Below are 22947 nucleotides of genomic sequence, written 5' to 3'. Positions count from 1 at the left end.
CTTTGGTCTTGGACTTTTGAGTTAATGCTGAAATGAGTTAAGACTTTAGGGGACTGCTAGGAAGGCATGACTGGTTTTGAAATGTAAGGACATAAGATTTGGGAGGAGCTGGAGGTGGAATTATATGGTTAGGTTTTGTGTCCCCACCCAAATCTCACCTTGAATTGTAATCCCCAGGTGTTTAGGGAGAGACCTGGTGGCAAGTGATTGGATCATGGGGGTGATTTCCCTTGTGCTATTCTTATGATAGTGAGTGAATTCTCATGAGATCTGATGGTTTTATAAAGCAGTTTTCCCTGCTCTTGTTAGCACTTCTCTCTCCTGCCACCATGTGAAGAAGGTCCTTGCTTCCTCTTTGCCTTCTGCCATGATTGTAAGTTGCTTGAGGCCTCCTCAGCCATGTGGAACTGTGAGTTAATTAAACCTCTTCCCTTTATAAATTATCCAGTCTTGGGTATTTCTTTATAGCAATGTGAGAACAGACTAACACAATAACCAACTGGGATTTATTCTAAATATGAAAGGCAGTTTCAGCATTTGAAAATTAATTATTGCAATCCATTCCATCAACAGGCTAAAGAAAAAACATTATATAATCCTATTGATTGATACAGTAAAAGCATTTGGCAAAATCCTACACCCATTTATAATAAAAAGCTTTTAGCAAACTAGGAATAGAGGAGAAATTTCTCTGATGAAGAGCACCTACAAAAAAAAAAACTACAGCTAACATCATATTTAATGGTGAGAAAATGAAGCTTTCACCTTAAGATAAGGAACAAGTCAAAGATGTTCTCTTTCTTCACTCCTACTCAAAATTGTACTAGAAGTTCTAGGTAGTATATTTAGAAAAGAAAGCAAATAAATAAGATTGGGGAAGAAGAAATAAAAGCATTAACACTATTAAAACTAATAAGACTGTTGCACCAGACAAGAAATAATGGTGACCTGGATCAATATAGTGGTGGGGATGGAGAGAAGATGGATTGAAGAGGTAAGAAATAAAATCCACAGAGCCTGGGAATGGATTACATATGCATGGTAGAGAGGGGGGTACCCAGGATGACTTTTGGTATTTGATTTGCATAACTAGAAAGGTTGTAGGGCCATTTATAGAACATAAAGAGAGTACTGCAAGAGAGTAAATTTGGAAGAAAAAACTATAAATTATGCTTTGGTCAAGTAGAGATTGAGATGCCTTAGAGAAGTGATGTCACTCGGCCACTTTATGCTTGTGTGCGTGCGTGTGTGCGTGCGTGCGTGCGCGTGCATGTGTGCGTGTGCGTGTGTGTGTGTGTGTGTGTGTGTGTTCCTGGAATTCAGAGAAAAGCATAGGGCTAGAAATTAGTTTGTAAATTATTGGCATGTAAGTGGTGATTGAAACCATAACTATGAAGAAATTGCCTAAGGGGAGATTATGGAGTGAGAAGGATGCCAAAAACTGTGCTGTGGCATTTAATGGCCAAGAAGAGGAGAATGAGCAACAAAGGAGACTGAGAAGTAGCTGAAGAAAAGGGGAAGACCAAGGGTAGTGAGTGCTTCAGGAAGGAGGCATTGGTCAAGAATGTTGACTACTGCTGAGACAGTATAATGACTACTGAAAAAAATCCATGAATTTAGCAACAGAGAAGTCATTAGTGACTTTACAGAGGGCTATTTCACTAGAGTGATGGGGTCATATGCCAAACTGAAGTGGGTTTAGGATTGAGCAGGAGGTGTGAACATTGTAATAGCACAAAAAGAAAATTAAGAATGATTGTGAAGTGAGTGATAGAAACAGTACTACAGTTGCTAGAAGTGAGGAGGTCGAGGACATGGATTTGAGTGAGAAATTCTTTTCATTTTTTGTTTTAAATTACATTCACTTGAGTGTGTTTTAAAGTTGGTGTAAAACATTCAATTGAGAGAAAAGGTTGGATAAACATGGAGAAGAAAAGAGATGATGAATGGTGTAAAGTTCTTGAGGTGAGTAATGGGGTAAAATCCAGAGCAGAGGTGGAGAGATTGTTCCCCTCTCTGGTAGTTAGAGAGATGCAGACCAGGATAGAAGCACAGGGAGGTAAGTATGTTTTATTTCAAAATGATGAAGGAGTTTCAATCGGGTAACTTCTGTTTTCTCCGCAAAGTAAAGATTTTATATCATTTATCTTGAATGGTGTATATGTAAAATTTAACACTCTCTTCTAGCATATTTGTGAATTCTATTTGCTAGGCACATAGCTGTTTAGTTTTGTGGGTTATGGATTGTGTTTTGGTGTGATGTTGCATGCTGTAGCATTATAGATCTCTTCAGATTTTTGATAGTTTATGAAAGACTTGAAATCTTTCTATAGGGAGAAAAATTACAGAGATTGCAACTGAAGGTGATTTTTTTTCTTTTGACACATTTTGAAAAATGGATGCATCATATTCCATCATATAGATGTATTATAATCATTTGCACATTAAGTTTTTTAAACAATACTGTAATGAATATACTTATACCTGTATGTTTCTCCCTTGATATTTCCTAGACATGGAGTCATGGAGTTAAGGAGTTTAAACATTTTTAAATCTCATAATACATATTGCCAAATTGCCCTTCAGAAAGATATCCAGTTCATTTAGTCAAACCCAAAAAGGCAAAATATAATTGAGAGATAAATATGCTAATTTTAAACTAGGAGACTTCACAGTATCTAGAATTTGTTTTAAACTGACACTTTCTAAATTCGGACCATAGATGGCACTAAAGGATTAAGGAATGTAACCATGTTTGTAATTCTCTGTTGGAAGGGATCTTGAATGGACATCCCAGCCACCGTCTTTCATAGCAGATAAACTATAAACAGTTCTAGAAAAACAGTCCTTTCTGTCTTTAACATATATAAATCATCTTGGTCACCCATTCTAAACTTATACTTTTAGTTTTAATGGACTGTTGTACTCGTAATTCTGTAACAATGTAAGCTTATTGGAATTTATCTTGTCTTCTATGCCAGTGGTCCCCAACCTTTTTGGCACCAGGGACCAGTTTCATGGAAGACAATTTTTCCACAAACCAGGGAGTGGGATGCGGGGTTGGGGGGGGCGGCGTAATTTCAGAATGATTCAAGCTCATTACATTTATTGTGCATTTTATTTCTATTATTATTATGTTGTAACATATAATGAAATTATTATAAAACCCATAATGTAGAATCAGTCGGAGCCCCGAGCTTGCTTTCCTGCAACTACACGGTCCCATCTGTGAGTGATGAGAGACAGTGATAGGTCATCAGGCATTAGCTTCTCATAAGGCGTGTGCAACCTAGATCCCTCGCGTGTGCAGTTCACAATAGGGTTCCTGCTCCTATGAGAAGCTAATGCTGCCACTGATCTGACAGGAGGCAGAGCTCAGGTGGTAATGCCAGTGATGGGGAGCAGCCGTAAATACAGATGAAACTCTACTCACTGGTCTGCTGCTCACCTCCCGCTGTGCAGCCCAGTTCCTAACACACTGGTCCGTGGCCCAGGGTTTGGGAACCCCTGTTCTAGGCTGTGGAGTATACTTCACTATGTCATTTGAAATTTCCTTACAATACCAGTTGTCTTACACTAAACCTTGCCACCTTTCATTCTTCTGCTTCTAAAACTTTCTCTTTTTAAAGAAGGAAACATATAGGTCATAAGTCAGAAAGGCAAAGAACTCTCGTGATCTGATTATAATAAACTTAGCACTGTAAAACTCTGGATATGAATTTACGCGACATACTTAACTTGCTAAGTTGTACGGTGACTTTCTAGCTTTGCAGTGTGAAAATTGCATTTTAAACAAACTATATAGATATCAGGCTGATGTCTCCTGGTAGTGATGGTTTTGACTGTCACCACTGTCCACTGTTTTTACCATCAGTCCTTAGGAGTTGCTTTGGTGACTTCTTACCCAACATTTCTAGATTTCAATAGTCTAACGACTGAGAAGTAAACAGGCTGGCAGGGAGTCAACTTTTCTTGGAAGACCAAATGGCCCCTGCTGGTGTAGATGTAACTTAGATTAAGAACTACCTGTCTTGTCTTAGCTTTCGCTCTGTAACCTCCTTCAGAGATGACAGTAGAAGATGTGTTCAGTTATTATCTATTTATGGCTGAGAGACAGGAAAGGGAGGGAAGAAAGGGGAGCATTCATGTTTGTGCCTTTTCAAAGATAGATTTAAAATGCTAATGTTTACAGCTTGCCACTTACAATAAAAATGCATTAGATGCAGAGGACATGAGAATTGAATCTACCTGTTAAAACCGGTTTACTGGTCGGGCACGGTGGCTCAAGCCTGTAATCCCAGCACCTCGGGAGGCCGAGGTGGGCGGATCACGAGGTCAGGAGATCGAGACCATCCTGGCTAACACGATGAAACCCCGTCTCTACTAAAAGTACAAAAAATTAGCCGGGCGTGGTGGCGGGCACCTGTAGTCCCAGCTACTCGGGAGGCTGAGGCAGAAGAATAGCGTAAACCCGGGAGGCGGAGCTTGAAGTAAGCCGAGATCGCCCCACTGCACTCCAGCCTGGGCGACAGAGCAAGACTCTGTCAAAAAAAAAAAAAAAAAAAAAAAAGAAAGAAACCAAAAAACAAAACAAAACAAAAAACGGTTTACTTTAGTTAAAACAAGTAGCCATTGCTTCAGAAACCTTTCAGAGCCACAACACACACACACACACACGCGCGCACACACACCCCTCCTTGATCTAGGCCTTTTTGTTTCTGTATAAATAAAGGTCTCACTTCTGTGGAGCAGCAAGGTATTAGAGATAGGAAGTGAAATTATAGGTACCCCGTTCTAGAAATGTAAAGAATACCACCTCATCTTTCTCTCTCTGCAGATAAAAGAAGTTTGCAGTCGACCTTACTGCAATGGAAACATTGCCTGATAATGCATAAATATGTATGTAGATGTTTCTACATATAAATAAATATATATATGAATGTACATTAAATAAGTATTAAGAGAGACATACTCATTTTGATTCTAGCTTATTATTCTGAAAAAAATGGAATTGTTTTCCTAGCATTCTTATGCAAAGTGGAAGCCACCTGAACACTGAACAAATGAAATAGCTGATGTTCTGCAACGTTTAACTCCAGAGAGCTTGGAAGCTTTAGCTGGGAACTTTATATGTAAACACACAGCTTCATGAAGCCTCCAGTGTGATTCCACAAAGCAGCCCTTGCTGAAGTTGTCTGGGAGAGAGCAGAGAGTGATACAGACATTTACTCATTAGTTGATGACATTGGAGGGGATTCCTAACGTCTCTCAACATCAGTTTCTTCATCTACAAAGTAGGGATAATGCATCATAGCATTATTCTGAAAGCTAAGGTAGAATATATTTTAGGCATCTGGCAGAGTTTGACACATATTGCACACCAAATTACAACAATAAATTAAGTGCATCCTTGAAAAACCTGTGCCTCAGGTTAGTCTTTTGCTTTCCAATTCAATGTGTTTCAATTCAATTCAATTTCAATTCAATCCAATCACATAGACTTTTAGCCATAAGAAGCAAGACCCGCCAAATACTTCACATCTTTCACCAACCGTTCTGATTAACCTGGCAGTTGCCATGGTAACATTAGCCCAGTCCTCTCTTTGTTATGGAGGCCCCTTTATTCTAGGATTCATTCTTTTTCCTGCTGGACTGCAGGTGAAATAGCCACAGCATTAAAGCCAAATCATTATACATTTTCATGAAAAAGTAAATTCTGGATTTTAGTTATAGAATTTTGTTTTAAATCTCTACAGTCGGTCTCTGAATCTTGATGTCCTTCCGTCTTGGCCACAGTTCCTCTCAGGTGGTCAGACCACACAGTTCGGATTCCTGTATTTGGAGAGCTGTGGGCCATGATCAGAGTCACTACCCAACACGAAAATCACGTATTTACACTTCCAGATTTTCACCTTTCAGGGATTCAGTTTAGGGGAAAGGAGAAAGGAAATTAAAGGCAGGAAAATATGGAATACAACAAGGAGAAATGAAATCAGAACAAAAAAAGGAAAATCAGGAAGAAAGGGCCAAGAAAAATTGAAAGAAAGAAAATGAGAGTAAATGAAAGGGAAGAGATAAATGGTCTACATACTTGAGTAATTACAGAACAATTTTGCACAAATGGAATTTCAATTAAGATGTGTGATTTAGAATGTTAAGTTCTCCTTAAGCAGTTTTTTGTGCTTTATTTTATTATTGTAAAAATATCTATGAAGCAGTACAAATATCTGTAAAGCAAAAAAGAAAAAAATGTTAAGCCTCTGCACCCACTATTCCTTTCTTCTTCTCAGAGATTGCTACTAAATATTTTCTCTATATACACAAATACATAGAATTAGTATTGATTCATATGATTATATCACATGTGAACCATACCAAAAAAATGGACTGTGACATATTGTTTTTCAGTTAATAAGATATGCAGAACTTTTCTCTGTGTTATTTTACTTAGATTTATCTCATTCTTTTTAATGCTACAATGTCCTGTTAGTTTTACTAGTATTTAACTCACCCCCTGCTGATAGGTACTTAGATTTCTTGTTCCTTTTCTTTAAACAGATCATTTGAAAACAAGAAAACCTGAAAACACTGCTGGAAAAAGTTTGGACATTTTATTGACATTGTAGGTATTTGCAACTATTACACTGTGTGTAATTACTTGATAGTGCCTACACTAAGTGGTGCTGCATAAAGATGATAAGAGTACACAAGTGAGATGCCATGCTGAGTTCTCAAATGAGGAAACAAATTTTCTTTTATGTCTACTTATTAGTTCAGTTATTTAAGCAAAGGCAACAGTTTGGTGAAAAGATTTGGACTTTATAATATCTGTCTGCCAAGGAGTTATAGATATTTATGGTAAAGTAATAAAAGCATGGACCATAAAACTGAAAGGAATCCTAGAGTTTATTTGGTCCTTCTCTCTCACATTACAGATTAGACAACTGGGACTGGGCACAAATAGTGTTTGGTTTTACCTCAACACTACTGCATCAACACTACATACACAGTCCTAGTTTGCTAATATCATTTCTATTTGTGTAACCTAGTTACTAAAAGGTATCTCATTTATTTTAAATTGTTTGATCTTTCCCATCTAATAGGGGAAAGTAGATGTGTGTCCAGGGCTCCAGCTGGGTTTTGTAGGCAGCATTACAGGATCATGAAAGAATCTTGGGCACTTCTGGGGAGGCTGCACAGTAGATATGACATCAGCACAGTTAGCCTTGGAGAGCAAACAAGAATATTCCAGATGGACAAGGAGGCAAATGAGAGCTTTCCATGTATGGTCCTGATATAATCTATTGGGACACTTTTGAAAGCAGAAGGTTTGAAATAGTTGTATTTTAAGTGTGTGTGTTGGAACAGTGGAGATTTTTCTTGATGGCATGAGAAACTAGGTCAAGGTCAGAAGTTGTTAGACACAAAGGAAATCAACAAATGTATGTATCTATTAACATCTAATTATGACTGCCTGGCAGGTCAGCCTCTAAGACTAAGGGCTTGTTTGAAAATAAGAATCAGGATTTGCAGTTGGTAGATTTCTTAATGTGCAAAATCATATAGTTAAAAATTAAATTTCATTGAAATATTTCAGTAAATATATGTTAATTAACCTAATAAAATTTCACTAAAATAGAACTGTCTAGGAAAATGGTTTTAGGTGGTCATTGTAGACATGAGAATCTTCCTGATCTGGAACCAGAATATATAGGGTCACCCACCCTTCTTAAAAGATATTTATGGGGGGGGGGGCGGAGCAAGATGGCCGAATAGGAACAGCTCCAGTCTCCAACTCCCAGCGCGAGCGACACAGAAGACCCGTGATTTCTGCATTTTCAACTGAGGTACTGGGTTCATCTCACTGGGGAGTGCCGGACGATCGGTGCTGGTCAGCTGCTGCAGCCCGACCAGCGAGAGCTGAAGCAGGGCGAGGTATTGCCTCACCTGGGAACTGCAAGGGGGAAGGGAATCCCTTTTCCTAGCCAGGGGAACGGAGACACACAACACCTGGAAAATCGGGTAACTCCCACCCCAATACTGCGCTTTAAGCAAACAGGCACACCAGGAGATCATATCCCACACCTGGCCGGGAGGGTCCCACACCCACGGAGCCTCCCTCATTGCTAGCACAGCAGTCTGTGATCTACCGGCAAGGCAGCAGCGAGGCTGGGGGAGGGGCGCCCGCCATTGCTGAGGCTTAAGTAGGTAAACAAAGCTGCTGGGAAGCTCGAACTGGGTGGAGCTCACAGCAGCTCAAGGAAACCTGCCTGTCTCTGTAGACTCCACCTCTGGGGACAGGGCAATAACAAACACAGCCGAAACCTCTGCAGACACAAACGACTCTGTCTGACAGCTTTGAAGAGAGCAGTGGATCTCCCAACACGGAGGTTGAGATCTGAGAAGGGACAGACTCCCTGCTCAAGTGGGTCCCTGACCCCTGAGTAGCCTAACTGGGAGACATCCCCCACTAGGGGCAGTCTGACACCCCACACCTCACAGGGTGGAGTACACCCCTGAGAGGAAGCTTCCAAAGCAAGAATCAGACAGGTACACTCGCTGTTCAGCAATATTCTATCTTCTGCAGCCTCTGCTGCTGATACCCAGGCAAACAGGGTCTGGAGTGGACCTCAAGCAGTCTCCAACAGACCTACAGCTGAGGGTCCTGACTGTTAAAAGGAAAACTATCAAACAGGAAGGACACCTACACCAAAACCCCATCAGTACATCACCATCATCAAAGACCAGAGGCAGATAAAACCACAAAGATGGGGAAAAAGCAGGGCAGAAAAGCTGGAAATTCAAAAAATAAGAGCGCATCTCCCCTGGGAAAGGAGCGCAGCTCATCGCCAGCAACGGATCAAAGCTGGACGGAGAATGACTTTGACGAGATGAGAGAAGAAGGCTTCAGTCCATCAAATTTCTCAGAGCTAAAGGAGGAATTACGTACCCAGCGCAAAGAAACTAAAAATCTTGAAAAAAAAGTGGAAGAATTGATGGCTAGAGTAATTAATGCAGAGAAGGTCATAAACGAAATGAAAGAGATGAAAACCATGACACGAGAAATACATGACAAATGCACAAGCTTCAGTAACCGACTCGATCAACTGGAAGAAAGAGTATCTGCGATTGAGGATCAAATGAATGAAATGAAGCGAGAAGAGAAACCAAAAGAAAAAAGAAGAAAAAGAAATGAACAAAGCCTGCAAGAAGTATGGGATTATGTAAAAAGACCAAATCTACGTCTGATTGGGGTGCCTGAAAGTGAGGGGGAAAATGGAAGCAAGTTGGAAAACACTCTTCAGGATATCATCCAGGAGAACTTCCCCAACCTAGTAGGGCAGGCCAACATTCAAATCCAGGAAATACAGAGAACGCCACAAAGATACCCCTCGAGAAGAGCAACTCCAAGACACATAATTGCCAGATTCACCAAAGTTGAAATGAAGGAAAAAATCTTAAGGGCAGCCAGAGAGAAAGGTCGGGTTACCCACAAAGGGAAGCCCATCAGACTAACAGCAGATCTCTTGGCAGAAACTCTCCAAGCCAGAAGAGAGTGGGGGCCAATATTCAACATTCTTAAAGAAAAGAATTTTCAACCCAGAATTTCATATCTAGCCAAACTAAGTTTCATAAGTGAAGGAGAAATAAAATCCTTTACAGATAAGCAAATGCTTAGAGATTTTGTCACCACTAGGCCTGCCTTACAAGAGACACTGAAGAAAGCACTCAACATGGAAAGGAACAACCGGTACCAGCCATTGCAAAAACATGCCAAAATGTGAAGACCATCGAGGCTAGGAAGAAACTGCATCAACTAACGAGCAAAATAACCAGTTAATATCATAATGGCAGGATCAAGTTCACACATAACAATCTTAACCTTAAATGTAAATGGACTAAATGCTCCAATTAAAAGACACAGACTGACAAACTGGATAAAGAGTCAAGACCCATCAGTCTGCTGTATTCAGGAGACCCATCTCACACGCAGAGACATACATAGGCTCAAAATAAAGGGATGGAGGAAGATTTACCAAGCAAATGGAGAACAAAAAAAACGGGGGTTGCAATACTAGTCTCTGATAAAACAGACTTTAAACCATCAAAGATCAAAAGAGACAAAGAAGGCCATTACATAATGGTAAAGGGATCAATTCAACAGGAAGAGCTAACTATCCTAAATATATATGCACCCAATACAGGAGCACCCAGATTCATAAAGCAAGTCCTTAGAGACTTACAAAGAGACTTAGACTCCCATACAATAATAATGGGAGACTTCAACACTCCACTGTCAACATTAGACAGATCAACGAGACAGAAAGTTAACAAGGATATCCAGGAATTGAACTCATCTCTGCAGCAAGCAGACCTAATAGACATCTATAGAACTCTCCACCCCAAATCAACAGAATATACATTCTTCTCAGCACCACATCGTACTTACTCCAAAATCGACCACGTAATTGGAAGTAAAGCACTCCTCAGCAAATGTACAAGAATAGAAATTATAACAAACTGTCTCTCAGACCACAGTGCAATCAAACTACAACTCAGGACTAAGAAACTCAATCAAAACTGCTCAACTACATGGAAACTGAACAACCTGCTCCTGAATGACTACTGGGTACATAACGAAATGAAGGCAGAAATAAAGATGTTCTTTGAAACCAATGAGAACAAAGATACAACATACCAGAATCTCTGGGACACATTTAAAGCAGTGTGTAGAGGGAAATTTATAGCACTAAATGCCCACAAGAGAAAGCAGGAAAGATCTAAAATTGACACTCTAACATCGCAATTAAAAGAACTAGAGAAGCAAGAGCAAACACATTCGAAAGCTAGCAGAAGGCGAGAAATAACTAAGATCAGAGCAGAACTGAAGGAGATAGAGACACAAAAAACTCTCCAAAAAATCAATGAATCCAGGAGTTGGTTTTTTGAAAAGATCAACAAATTGACAGACCGCTAGAAAGACTAATAAAGAAGAAAAGAGAGAAGCATCAAATAGACACAATAAAAAATGATAAAGGGGATATCACTACTGACCCCACAGAAATACAAACTACCATCAGAGAATACTATAAACACCTCTACACAAATAAACTGGAAAATGTAGAAGAAATGGATAATTTCCTGGACACTTACACTCTTCCAAGACTAAACCAGGAAGAAGTTGAATCCCTGAATAGACCAATAACAGGCTCTGAAATTGAGGCAATAATTAATAGCCTACCAACCAAAAAAAGTCCAGGACCAGATGGATTCACAGCTGAATTCTACCAGAGGTACAAGGAGGAGTTGGTACCATTCCTTCTGAAACTATTCCAATCAATAGAAAAAGAGGGAATCCTCCCTAACTCATTTTATGAGGCCAACATCATCCTGATACCAAAGCCTGGCAGAGACACAACAAAAAAAGAGAATTTTAGACCAATATCCCTGATGAACATCGATGCAAAAATCCTCAATAAAATACTGGCAAACCGGATTCAGCAACACATCAAAAAGCTTATCCACCATGATCAAGTGGGCTTCATCCCTGGGATGCAAGGCTGGTTCAACATTCGCAAATCAATAAACATAATCCAGCATATAAACAGAACCAAAGACAAGAACCACATGATTATCTCAATAGATGCAGAAAAGGCTTTTGACAAAATTCAACAGCCCTTCATGCTAAAAACGCTCAATAAATTCGGTATTGATGGAACGTACCTCAAAATAATAAGAGCTATTTATGACAAACCCACAGCCAATATCATACTGAATGGGCAAAAACTGGAAAAATTCCCTTTGAAAACTGGCACAAGACAGGGATGCCCTCTCTCACCACTCCTATTCAACATAGTGTTGGAAGTTCTGGCTAGGGCAATAAGGCAAGAGAAAGAAATCAAGGGGATTCAGTTAGGAAAAGAAGAAGTCAAACTGTCCCTGTTTGCAGATGACATGATTGTATATTTAGAAAACGCCATTGTCTCAGCCCAAAATCTCCTTAAGCTGATAAGAAACTTCAGCAAAGTCTCAGGATACAAAATTAATGTGCAAAAATCACAAGCATTCTTATACACCAGTAACAGACAAACAGAGAGCCAAATCAGGAATGAACTTCCATTCACAATTGCTTCAAAGAGAATCAAATACCTAGGAATCCAACTTACAAGGGATGTAAAGGACCTCTTCAAGGAGAACTACAAACCACTGCTCAGTGAAATAAAAGAGGACAGAAACAAATGGAAGAACATACCATGCTCATGGATAGGAAGAATCAATATTGTGAAAATGGCCATACTGCCCAAGGTTATTTATAGATTCAATGCCATCCCCATCAAGCTACCAATGAGTTTCTTCACAGAATTGGAAAAAACTGCTTTAAAGTTCATATGGAACCAAAAAAGAGCCTGCATCTCCAAGACAATCCTAAGTCAAAAGAACAAAGCTGGAGACATCACGCTACCTGACTTCAAACTATACTACAAGGCTACAGTAACCAAAACAGCATGGTACTGGTACCAAAACAGAGATATACACCAATGGAACAGAACAGAGTCCTCAGAAATAATACCACACATCTACAGCCATCTGATCTTTGACAAACCTGAGAGAAACAAGAAATGGGGAAAGGATTCCCTATTTAATAAATGGTGCTGGGAAAATTGGCTAGCCATAAGTAGAAAGCTGAAACTGGATCCATTCCTTACTCCTTATACGAAAATTAATTCAAGATGGATTAGAGACTTAAATGTTAGACCTAATACCATAAAAATCCTAGAGGAAAACCTAGGTAGTACCATTCAGGACATAGGCATGGGCAAAGACTTCATGTCTAAAACACCAAAAGCAACGGCAGCAAAAGCCAAAATTGACAAATGGGATCTAATTAAACTAAAGAGCTTCTGCACAGCAAAAGAAACTACCATCAGAGTGAACAGGCAACCTACAGAATGGGAGAAAATTTTTGCAATCTACTCATCTGACAAAGGGCTAATATCCAGAACCTACAAAGAACTCAAACAAATTTACAAGAAAAAACCAAACAATCCCATCCAAAAGTGGGCAAAGGATATGAACAGACATTTCTCAAAAGAAGACATTCATACAGCCAACAGACACATGAAAAAATGCTCATCATCACTGGCCATCAGAGAAATGCAAATCAAAACCACAATGAGATACCATCTCACACCAGTTAGAATGGCGATCATTAAAAAGTCAGGAAACAACAGGTGCTGGAGAGGATGTGGAGAAATAGGAACACTTTTACACTGTTGGTGGGATTGTAAACTAGTTCAACCATTATGGAAAACAGTATGGCGATTCCTCAAGGATCTAGAACTAGATGTACCATATGACCCAGCCACCCCATTACTGGGTATATACCCAAAGGATTATAAATTATGCTGCTATAAAGACACATGCACTCGTATGTTTATTGCAGCACTATTCACAATAGCAAAGACTTGGAATCAACCCAAGTGTCCATCAGTGACAGATTGGATTAAGAAAATGTGGCACATATACACCATGGAATACTATGCAGCCATCAAAAAGGATGAGTTTGTGTCCTTTGTAGGGACATGGATGCAGCTGGAAACCATCATTCTTAGCAATCTATCACAAGAACAGAAAACCAAACACCGCATGTTCTCACTCATAGGTGGGAACTGAACAATGAGATCACTTGGACTCAGGAAGGGGAACATCTCACACAGGGGCCTGTCATGGGGAGGGGGGAGGGGGGAGGGATTGCATTGGGAGTTATACCTGATGTAAATGACAAGTTGATGGGTGCAGCACACCAACATGGCAGAAGTATACATATGTAACAAACCTGCACGTTATGCACATGTACCCTACAACTTAAAGTATAATCATAATAAATAAATTTAAAAAAAAGACATTTATGGACATACAACAATAAAATTCATATTCAATTTTTCTCTTTAAAGTTTATTTCCAAGTTCACCTTTAGCTTCTTTAACTGCTGTTTCTTAACCTTCCCTGGCATCTCCATAATGGTGATGGCATCTCCTGAAGTTGGTGTTTCCAAGGGCATTTCCCCCTTTATTTGCTTTCTATCTCACTTCTGACGTCCACTTCCACCTGTTCCTCATTCCATACAAAATTCAATTTTAATCAGATATTCATTGTTTTTCCAACCACTCACATGCTTCAGAAGGTGTTGTCTTCCCTACCATATCCAGGGAAGTAAATTCTGAGTATTATTTCAATCAAGGTAATCCCACTCCTCTTGCCAATAATTCCTTTAGGGAAGGGCATGTAGCATGTATGGTCAAGGAAACACTACTGGAATTCTAGTAGAGGCTTCTGGGAAAGTTTTCCTCACACCCAAAGAAGTAGCACACGAAGTGGCTTTTTCCATTTTCTGGATGGTGCGGCATGTTTATATCACTTCTGGAATTGCTACATCCATCCTGTAACCATGAGAGAAGAGTAGAAGATGAAAAAGAACTTGTGTTCTTGATGACATTGTTGAGTCATTAAATTAACCAATCCTGGGAATTTACCTGACCTTTGAACTTCTGTCATTTGAGACAATAAATTATTCATTCAGTCCTTTTAATCTGAGTTTTTTGTTATTCTCTGTCAAAGGCATTGTGATATGTGGTCCAAATTTATTTGTTAAACCCAGACCTCTCCCTGAATGTCCCTCTTGGATATACAACTGTCTATCAGACATTTCTATTTGTAATCCTAAACTAATCCTAACCTTACCTAGTTCTGAACTCATCACTTCCCCCCTTTTAAACCTATTGTTTCACAAGCACTTCCCATCTTGTATGATGGCATCATCAAGCTCTCAAGACAGAAACACAAGTTTTCTTTATGACTCTTACCTGTATTTGATGTCCCATATCCAATAACTGGGTCTCTACAAGTTTTATCTCTAAGACTTCCACTCTATAGTCCATCCAGCGCTACATCCTCATCTTGATTATAGTAATATCTTCCCTAATTATTTGTCTAGTCTCAGCTTCATCCTATAAAATCCATTTCCAAGTTTATGTAGAGTGATCTATTTGAAACAGAAATCTGATGTGATTGCTCACCTGCTCTGATGTCTCATTACTTAGAGAATAAATCCAAGTTTCTTAACTGAACAGTCAGGTTCATGCATGATCTGACCTTTGTCCATGTACTCTTATTCATTCATTTTATCCTCAAATATTTCTTGATTGCTGAGATATGATAATCATTGGGAATATAGGCAGATGTTATTCCCTGCCTTCCCTGACTTTGGGAGCTTACAGTGTAGTGAGGAAGATAGACACTAAGCAAATGATCACCCTCGTGATGAGTGTAATGGGGAAGTTCAGTATACTAGCTTCTTCTCTCATCAGTACTTGCCTTGACCATTCCCTGTCTTATTCTCTCATTATTACTGCACTGCTTACAGTTCTTCACATAGACCAGGCTGTTTCTTGCCTCTATGCCTTTGCCCAAGCAGTTATCTCTGCCTGAAATGCTTTCCTCACATTTCTTCACTTGGCTAACTCCTTCTCGTCCTTTGAGATTCAGCTCAGCTTCTTCCTGGAAGCCTTCTTTGAATACCCTAGACTCAATTTGATGCCCTCATCTAAGCTTCCATAGTATGCTTTTTGTTCTTCTTTCTTAATGGTGTACCATGTTGCATTTAGTATCTACTAGTATTATTATTAAATTTATTGTATCTCCTTCTTTGACAAGACTGCAAGCTCTTAGAAGATAAAGACTGAGTTATATTTATTTATTCTCTATCTTATGGCACATGAAATATAGTTAACAAGAGTTTATTAAACATAACAGAAATTTCTAATGAGATTTCAATTTCTCAAGGACTGGGCATGTTTTATAATTTTACTAAGTATACCCTCTTGGGTCATTCACGTTTTTTGTTTTGCATGACTATAATTGTCATACTCATTCCTCATATATTACAAATCTTACTCACTGTTAGCTCCTGGAATGCCCTTTCCTCTAAAGTTGGTGTGTTCCTTTCACCCACCAAAACCCAATATGCTGTAAGAATGCTTATCGGATGCTGCCAAAAGGAATTAATCACTCCTTCTTCTGTGGTGTCTCTGCATTTTTACACACTTCTACTATTGCATTTAGAACACAGTGTTATAATTAGCTCTTTACATGCTTGGTTCACAGTATAATTATAGTAGCATGGTAAGGGTTTCAATACAGGTGTAATGAGAGAATTGCAGAGGACCTGACCTGCTTGGAGAATGTCACTTTTGGGAAAATCAAAGCAGATTTGGAGGTTGCCTATTTCAGCCTCTTCATGTTTTGATGGGGAAACCAAGGGCCTGAAAGTCTGAGTCAGTTTCCTCCTCTGTAAAATGTCTAGTTATCTGTGAACTGTGAATCAGAAAATATGAATTATTTTACACATAATGAGAATCAAATTTTATATAATCCTACTCTGTGACTCTCTGGTTTCTGAAGGACAAAACATTTTGGTAGAGTCTCAGTGAACTGCAAGGAAAAATAGCTCCCAAAGTTAAATTTAAGTGCTTCTGGGAGACAAATTCAAAGAAACTTGGTTATTGAAAATACAGTAATGTATTTGCCTTCTATAGATGATGTCTTTATTAAATACAAAGAAGGCAGGCAATTCAGCTCAGTACAATTTAAAAAAACTGTGCATTGTCTGTGTTCTAAAGTGTGTGTGCTGGGATGAATGCGATGAGACTCATTGATTGATCTCCAAAGACTCAGAGGCTCAGAGAGCTTCTGTCATAAACCTAAGGTGGGATTCTGCTGGGGATTTTCACAGGTGTGAAAACATTCTCCCAGTTTATGCCCTATTGATGGCAAGCAATTGAGTTGTCATCTTCCCTAGGAGCATATACAAATGAGAAAATTCTTGGCCAAGAATCAACAAACAAGTAAATAAACTCTGCTGGGAGCTCAATAATACTTGAAACTAATGAAGTTCCCAAGGTAAGGCTGACAAGACACATTTGTGTTTGCTCCATTCCAGGGTGCCATGCCCAGAGAAATCATTGGTGCATTGGAATAGACCTTGGACTTGGAGCCAGAGATGTAGTTCGGAAATCAGCTCTGCCATTCGTTGGTTTGGTGACTTTAGGAAAGTCGTTCAACTCCCAGAGTTTTGGTTTCTCCATCTGTAAAGTGGGTATACTGGTTCTAGCTCACAGGGTTCTTGTGAAGATCAAAATAAGTCATGGATGTGAAAGTTGAATAAACTTCAAGCTTAATATGGTAATCACAATAAACAGTGTATCTAGGAGATGAGAAAGAAGGAAAGTAACACTGTTAAATCCAAATGCTGTGTCTGATTTCTGTGTCGATGAGGAAGATAGTTTTGCTTTCCTATTTCTTTGTGAAACTAAAACATCTATATTAATGTATATTTGAACACGAACTTTAGCGGACTATGTAAGAATGATATAGGAATATACATGGTTATATATAGCAAGGAAGAAGAAGAAAATAACTTTTAAAAAATAAATTTTAAGTAAAATATAGGGAAATAGCCACCTATATGCTAAGTAATGTGTTATCACTCAATTTTTATTTTTTTAAGAACACTTTTTCATGTATATGCTCTAGTGGAACTGAAGGATCATATGAACCTTGATGTCTGAGACTATATTGCAGTTTAACTGAAATTGTTTTATTAAGATGGAAGGACACGTCAGAAAACCAAGGAAAACTATATTTTAGTAGTAGGTATTTTAATTTTTTGTATAAAAGTCTATCAGTAGAATATACTCTTTAAAAATAATAAGCATCAGGAATTTGATTCTATTCCAAGTTAGAAGTGGTAATATAAAGTTAAAAACTAACACTAGCTACGATTCTGTTTAGTAATGAGGAAAGAACTTTAGGCTGGCTTTTAAAGATTAATTTGTTAATTAGGTGAACATCTGGGTTTTGGTTCATCACTTCCCTTGGAAACCTTGATTAATTTATGAAACTTTCATCCTCATTTACTAAAAAAGCAGTGAGTCATCCGGTGTTACACACCAATGACAGCAAAAGTTAATTGGATTCTAGATCCTTTCACATTTCTGCTTTCAGCAATTCCTTGCCACTTTGAGTGGAACCATGCGCTAAGGGAGTCCGTGTATTTTTGTGTGTGAGAGAGAGAGAGAGAAATGAGAGGAATTACAAGTAATTGAAAAGTGAGTTTGAAAAAATAAGAATATATGTTTGTATTTTCCTTGGTTTGTGGCGAGAAACTCTGGAGGTATACACAAAATAGCCAAACCAAACCCCAAAACTAACAAACACAGTTATCTCAGTGCATGGTTTTGTTTTGTTTTTTTCTAAATAGAGTTTTGATTTGTGAATCGTGTGAATGTACTATTATCTTTTCAGAAAGGGCTGTTGAAGATTGTCTGTGGATTAAAGTGTTTCAGAATTGGGTTTAGGAAGGGGAAGACAGAGACATAGCTGCAGTTCATTGTAGTTAGTGTCTGGCCTCCAAATAAGAGATGCATCAGCAAAGAGAACACCCCCAAGGAAGGAGCGGGGGCACAAGACTGAGAAAGAAAGGGAGAGATGGATGGAGCTGCAGTGGATGGCTGACTTACTTTCTTCTGGCCCTGCAATAGGATTGCAACCTTTTTTTGGCTCTGCTACTTACAAATTGCATTCAGCTTAGAAATCCCTCTTTAGATATATACTTGTATATGGCACATAATCTTGGTCGTGGGAAACAATACTCACAGATGAAGGGGACCTCATCACACTGGTTCTTAATCTCTTACTGCTTTTGCTTTGCCTCTCATTGTTCCTTCATCCTGTTTTCCTTATCAACTTTACTTTTTGGGCATATTTTATGTTGTGATTTTATGCATTTATTGAGTTACCATGAATCTTTTCTGGAATTGGAAGGAGCATGAATGAATATGTACATAACTAATCTTGGGGGAAATGCTAACAGAGGAGTAAGAATACAAGTGATTTTAATTGTTTTATGGTGAGTCTTCTGCATTTCCAAGTATACATATAGTTTTACAAGGGGCATGAATTTCTTTTCTAATCAGATATAGTAGTTTTTTTGTTTTGTTTTGTTTTGTTTTTTGTTTTTTTTTACTAAATGTAGACAATAGTTGTGGTAGAACTGATGGACTTTTCCAACAGAACAATATATAAGGGTAGTAGAGAGAGAGGACCAGAAAGGAGTCATGGGACTAAAGTCTTAATTTTCTTTTCAGCATGTGCTTCTATGAAAATGCAGGAGGGGCAATGTACCCACAGGGGCTTGCTTAAAACTTTTAAAAAACAAATTCTATTTTTAGGACTTCTTTTCTTCTATTTAAAATGATAGGCCATTAGAGAGCAAGATGTTTATTTTTATAATTCCCTATAATCTAGACTTGATTGCACATTGGGAAGTAAGGATTAAAAAAACCAATATCTACAATTTGATTTTTGTATAATATTTTTACTCTATAAGACAAAGAATTAAGACCACATAAAAGCAAAAACAGAATAATTTATTTGAATCCATCCTTCCTTGAAAAAAATAAAAATAAGACTTTAATAGTCGTTTCCTTAACTGTGTACAAATCTTCTCAAAAATACTACTGGTGATTGAAAAAAAAGAGAAAGCATAGTTTTGTTTTTGTAACAACCATCCTTATTACTTTGTTGTACAAATAACAAGATAGAAATTTGGAAATAAAATTGAAACATAAATTTAGGATTCCTAACACTAATAAAAATTTAATAAAACAAAGTCTGCTGAAAAATCTAACAATGTAAAGTTTCCACATTTGTAGGTGAGACAGGATAGTCTCAGTGTTGATGACAGTGGAAGTATAGAGTGGAACTAATTGAGCTTTGCAGAGATATTTCGTACAAAACGAAAGAGGAAACCCCTGTCATTTTCATTCTCCTCATCGGCATGAGAAAGACTGCCCACTGAGGAATATTTCCCCAACATGTTTTTCTGTTGTACAAGACATTGTGTATATGCTGAAAAACCTGCAGTTCAATTTGCATAAATGCCTCTATTCTGCATGTAAAGGAGTAATGAGTAAGATGTGTTGGTCTCGGTTTCTTCACTGATTCCAGATTAATATACTTTTCCACTGTTTTTCCTTAAAATATTTCTTCAGAATTTCACTCTAATGTGCTGTTTAGCCCATGAGAGTTCACCTAGTGAAGAGATATACAAAATATGTAAACAGTTCTATAGATTTTTCAGGTCTGCAGGTAAAAGAACCTTAAATTCTTTTATTCCTTTCCAGGGCTACAAGTTAGATCAACATTTGGAGCTAGCTCAAGAAAATTACATTTATCAACAAATAAATATAAGAGAAGGCAATTATTAAATTTTGTAGGTAATTTACTTTTGAAACTAAAGGTTTACTTAACTTGAATGTCCTGTTTTCAATATACTAACATCAGTCTTGGGTTCAATATAAACCCTACCAAGAGCATTTAATGAGGTCAATAGACAATATTGAAATACATCCAGCCGTAAGTTCAATAAATAAATAATTGGGCTGAGTACTAGAATATGAACACAAACCAGTTTATCAATTTGTTAAACAGCAGTCCAATTAGTTAATAGACACATGAAGTAAAGAAAATAACATTGTTAGAACAGTCTAAGAGCCAAAGAATAAAATTATTTGGCTGTCTTTCCTGCTCAGAAGTGACTGCCAAATAAAAGAAAGCAGTGAAGTTAAGATTCTTTCCCCAGAGCTGGCACGTTCACATTGGGAATAAGAGATGGGAGAGTTTCACCAACCACCTATAATAATGCATTACTCACGAAGCTGATCTTTGAATTTAATTGGACCTAGAGGAGAATAAACCATAGGTAATCAGGAAAGAAAAATGCTCTCTGCATCTATAGGTGGCATTTATGCTACTGAGAATTATTTATTTTACTAAGAATCACTCATCTTTAGTTAAAATAAGTAAACAGCAGCCCACTAAACTATAAAATCTTTTAAAAATGGTCTTATTTAGTGTCTTGCTCTAGCACATAGTAAACGTCCTGGAAATGTTTGTGAATTGATTATAAGTAAAATAAGTACAAACTAGTTTCTGATAAGGAAAAAGGAAGCATTTCGTTTATTTATTTAAAAAATTAGAGTAAGTAACACAAATCTGAATTCAAATAAAATAACACTTTAAAAAATATTGGCTCCCCATTTAGATAAAGTTAGAAGACAGAGTAGGAAATTTTTAAGAAGGATATTACGGATAAGGGAGACAGTTATGGAGAAAGAGAAGAAAAGAGAAGGGTAGATTCAGAAAAGGAGGGGTTCAAAGGATGAAGGTAAAGGAAGAGAGAGCCACGGGAAGACAAAGACGTATGCAGATAAACTAACAAACACACAAAAAAAGATTGAGAAGACAAGAAGAAGGTGAGACGAGAGAGTCTGTGGGAGGTGGAGATGTCACTCAGATTGGGCTGGTAGCATGAACTGGGGTCTTGAGGGTGACTGCCTTTTGGAGGAGCATGTCCTAATAGCAGTTTTGAATACCTTTTGAATAGCAGTTTTGAATGCCTGAAAAAGAACATTTCTGCTTTGTTTTCAATTCTCAAATCTTATTTATGAAATAAACTTTTATGTTCTTAAGAAAGTCAAAAGATTTTGCTAGTGTCTAAAAGTCATCTAATTTCAAAGGGTGTTTTTTTTTTTTTTTTGAGAATCAGTTTTTTTGACATGGAAAACAACCCAATCACTATTTTGTGTTCTGAAATTGTAGCTGCCATGTTCACAATTTTGACTTCAAATTTATTTCGTTCTTGAGAACCTTAAAAGATAAACCCCAAGTTGTCATTTGGTTTGTTTACATTCTGATGTGAAAAATTGATAGTTAGAAGAAAGGATATATAGAAAAACAAATGAATTTAAATAGGATACAAATTTTAATTAGATTAAATCTTAGAAAGGAGACATAATCTCAAAATTCTTTCAATGCCTTATATTTAACAGCAAACAAACTTCCCCTAGTTTTCTATTATAGACAGTAAAGAGAATTAGGTATCATTTTAGAGAGTTTTTATTCTTAAAATATCATGTAATAATATCCTACTCTTGTGTTCTACTAGATTAATAATGCAATGCTTTACAACATTTTTTTCAAACTAGAAGTTTCTAGCTCCATCAGAGTCTGTTCCTTATTTATGTGACTCTAGGTAAATTTTCTCTGATGAGGTTCTCTGAAGTATGTTGTCACTTATTTAGACCTTAAATGATGCACAGTCCCCCCAGGACTAGGTTTCCTCCCCATAAGATAATTTCCCATGGATTTGTTCACTCCTAGCTGCTATTTTTGGTATTTACCCAGAAGTGTGCATGAATTACTTTGCTGGAACTGTTTCTTTTGCCAGAGGGGAAGTTTCTGTATGTGGTTATTGATGTTCTTTTCAAAGTCAATAAATGACAAAGAAATGATGGAAGATGATCTGTGGCAGTTATGCCTGCAGGCAGCTACAGCCCACAAAAAAGAGTTCATCTTATTATTTCAAAAGGTTGTAGGCTTTATTTCTCCATGGCAGGGAGGAAAGAGAAACTTCTTAGTGACAGCCTTGAGCTTAACTGGATAAATAGGTTCCCAGCTTTGTCCTCAGCACAGGTTTTGTCCTCTATGGGTGAGAGGCCAGTCCTCAATGGGTTCCACTCACTTGGGAATAGGCTACTTTGAATAAGAGGATGGGCATTGGTGCTGACTGTGCTGTGGATCCTCTGTAGGCTTTTATTTTACTGGTCCTATTTTTAGTGACAAATCATCACGGCTCTAAAACTACCATAGCCACTGGAAAATCATTAAGTAATCATTAAGATGGCTACAGAATTGGCATGAATATTCCTTTCATACCCAGATGTGGATTCCTTGGGGAAATATTGTGAGAAAGAAATGTACACAAGAAAAAGTTGATTCTAGAGTTTTGTATCTAGTCCACTGGCCCAAGTGCATGGCCCTAGAAGA

At 37.9% G+C, this 22947-nt stretch overlaps 2 protein-coding genes across 3 annotated transcripts in view; one reads left to right on the top strand and one right to left on the bottom strand.

The window, feature by feature from the left end:
• Positions 1-22947, top strand: part of VPS50 (VPS50 subunit of EARP/GARPII complex) — a 220311-nt gene that overhangs the window by 39595 nt on the left and 157769 nt on the right. The window lies entirely within an intron of this gene.
• The window catches only part of HEPACAM2 (HEPACAM family member 2), a 36605-nt gene continuing 33124 nt past the window's right edge, over positions 19467-22947 (bottom strand). For both annotated transcript variants that reach the window (XM_005550213.5, XM_015447743.4), the window contains one exon: positions 19467-20151. In XM_005550213.5, the coding sequence (XP_005550270.3) occupies positions 20148-20151 (4 nt within the window). In that variant the 3' untranslated portion in view covers positions 19467-20147. The remainder of the gene's footprint in view (positions 20152-22947) is intronic.

This window comes from Macaca fascicularis, chromosome 3, assembly GCF_037993035.2.
Source record: "Macaca fascicularis isolate 582-1 chromosome 3, T2T-MFA8v1.1".
NCBI lineage: Eukaryota > Metazoa > Chordata > Mammalia > Primates > Cercopithecidae > Macaca > Macaca fascicularis.
The sequence above is the reverse complement of the archived record's forward strand: the minus strand, read 5'-3'. Positions and strand labels throughout refer to the sequence as shown.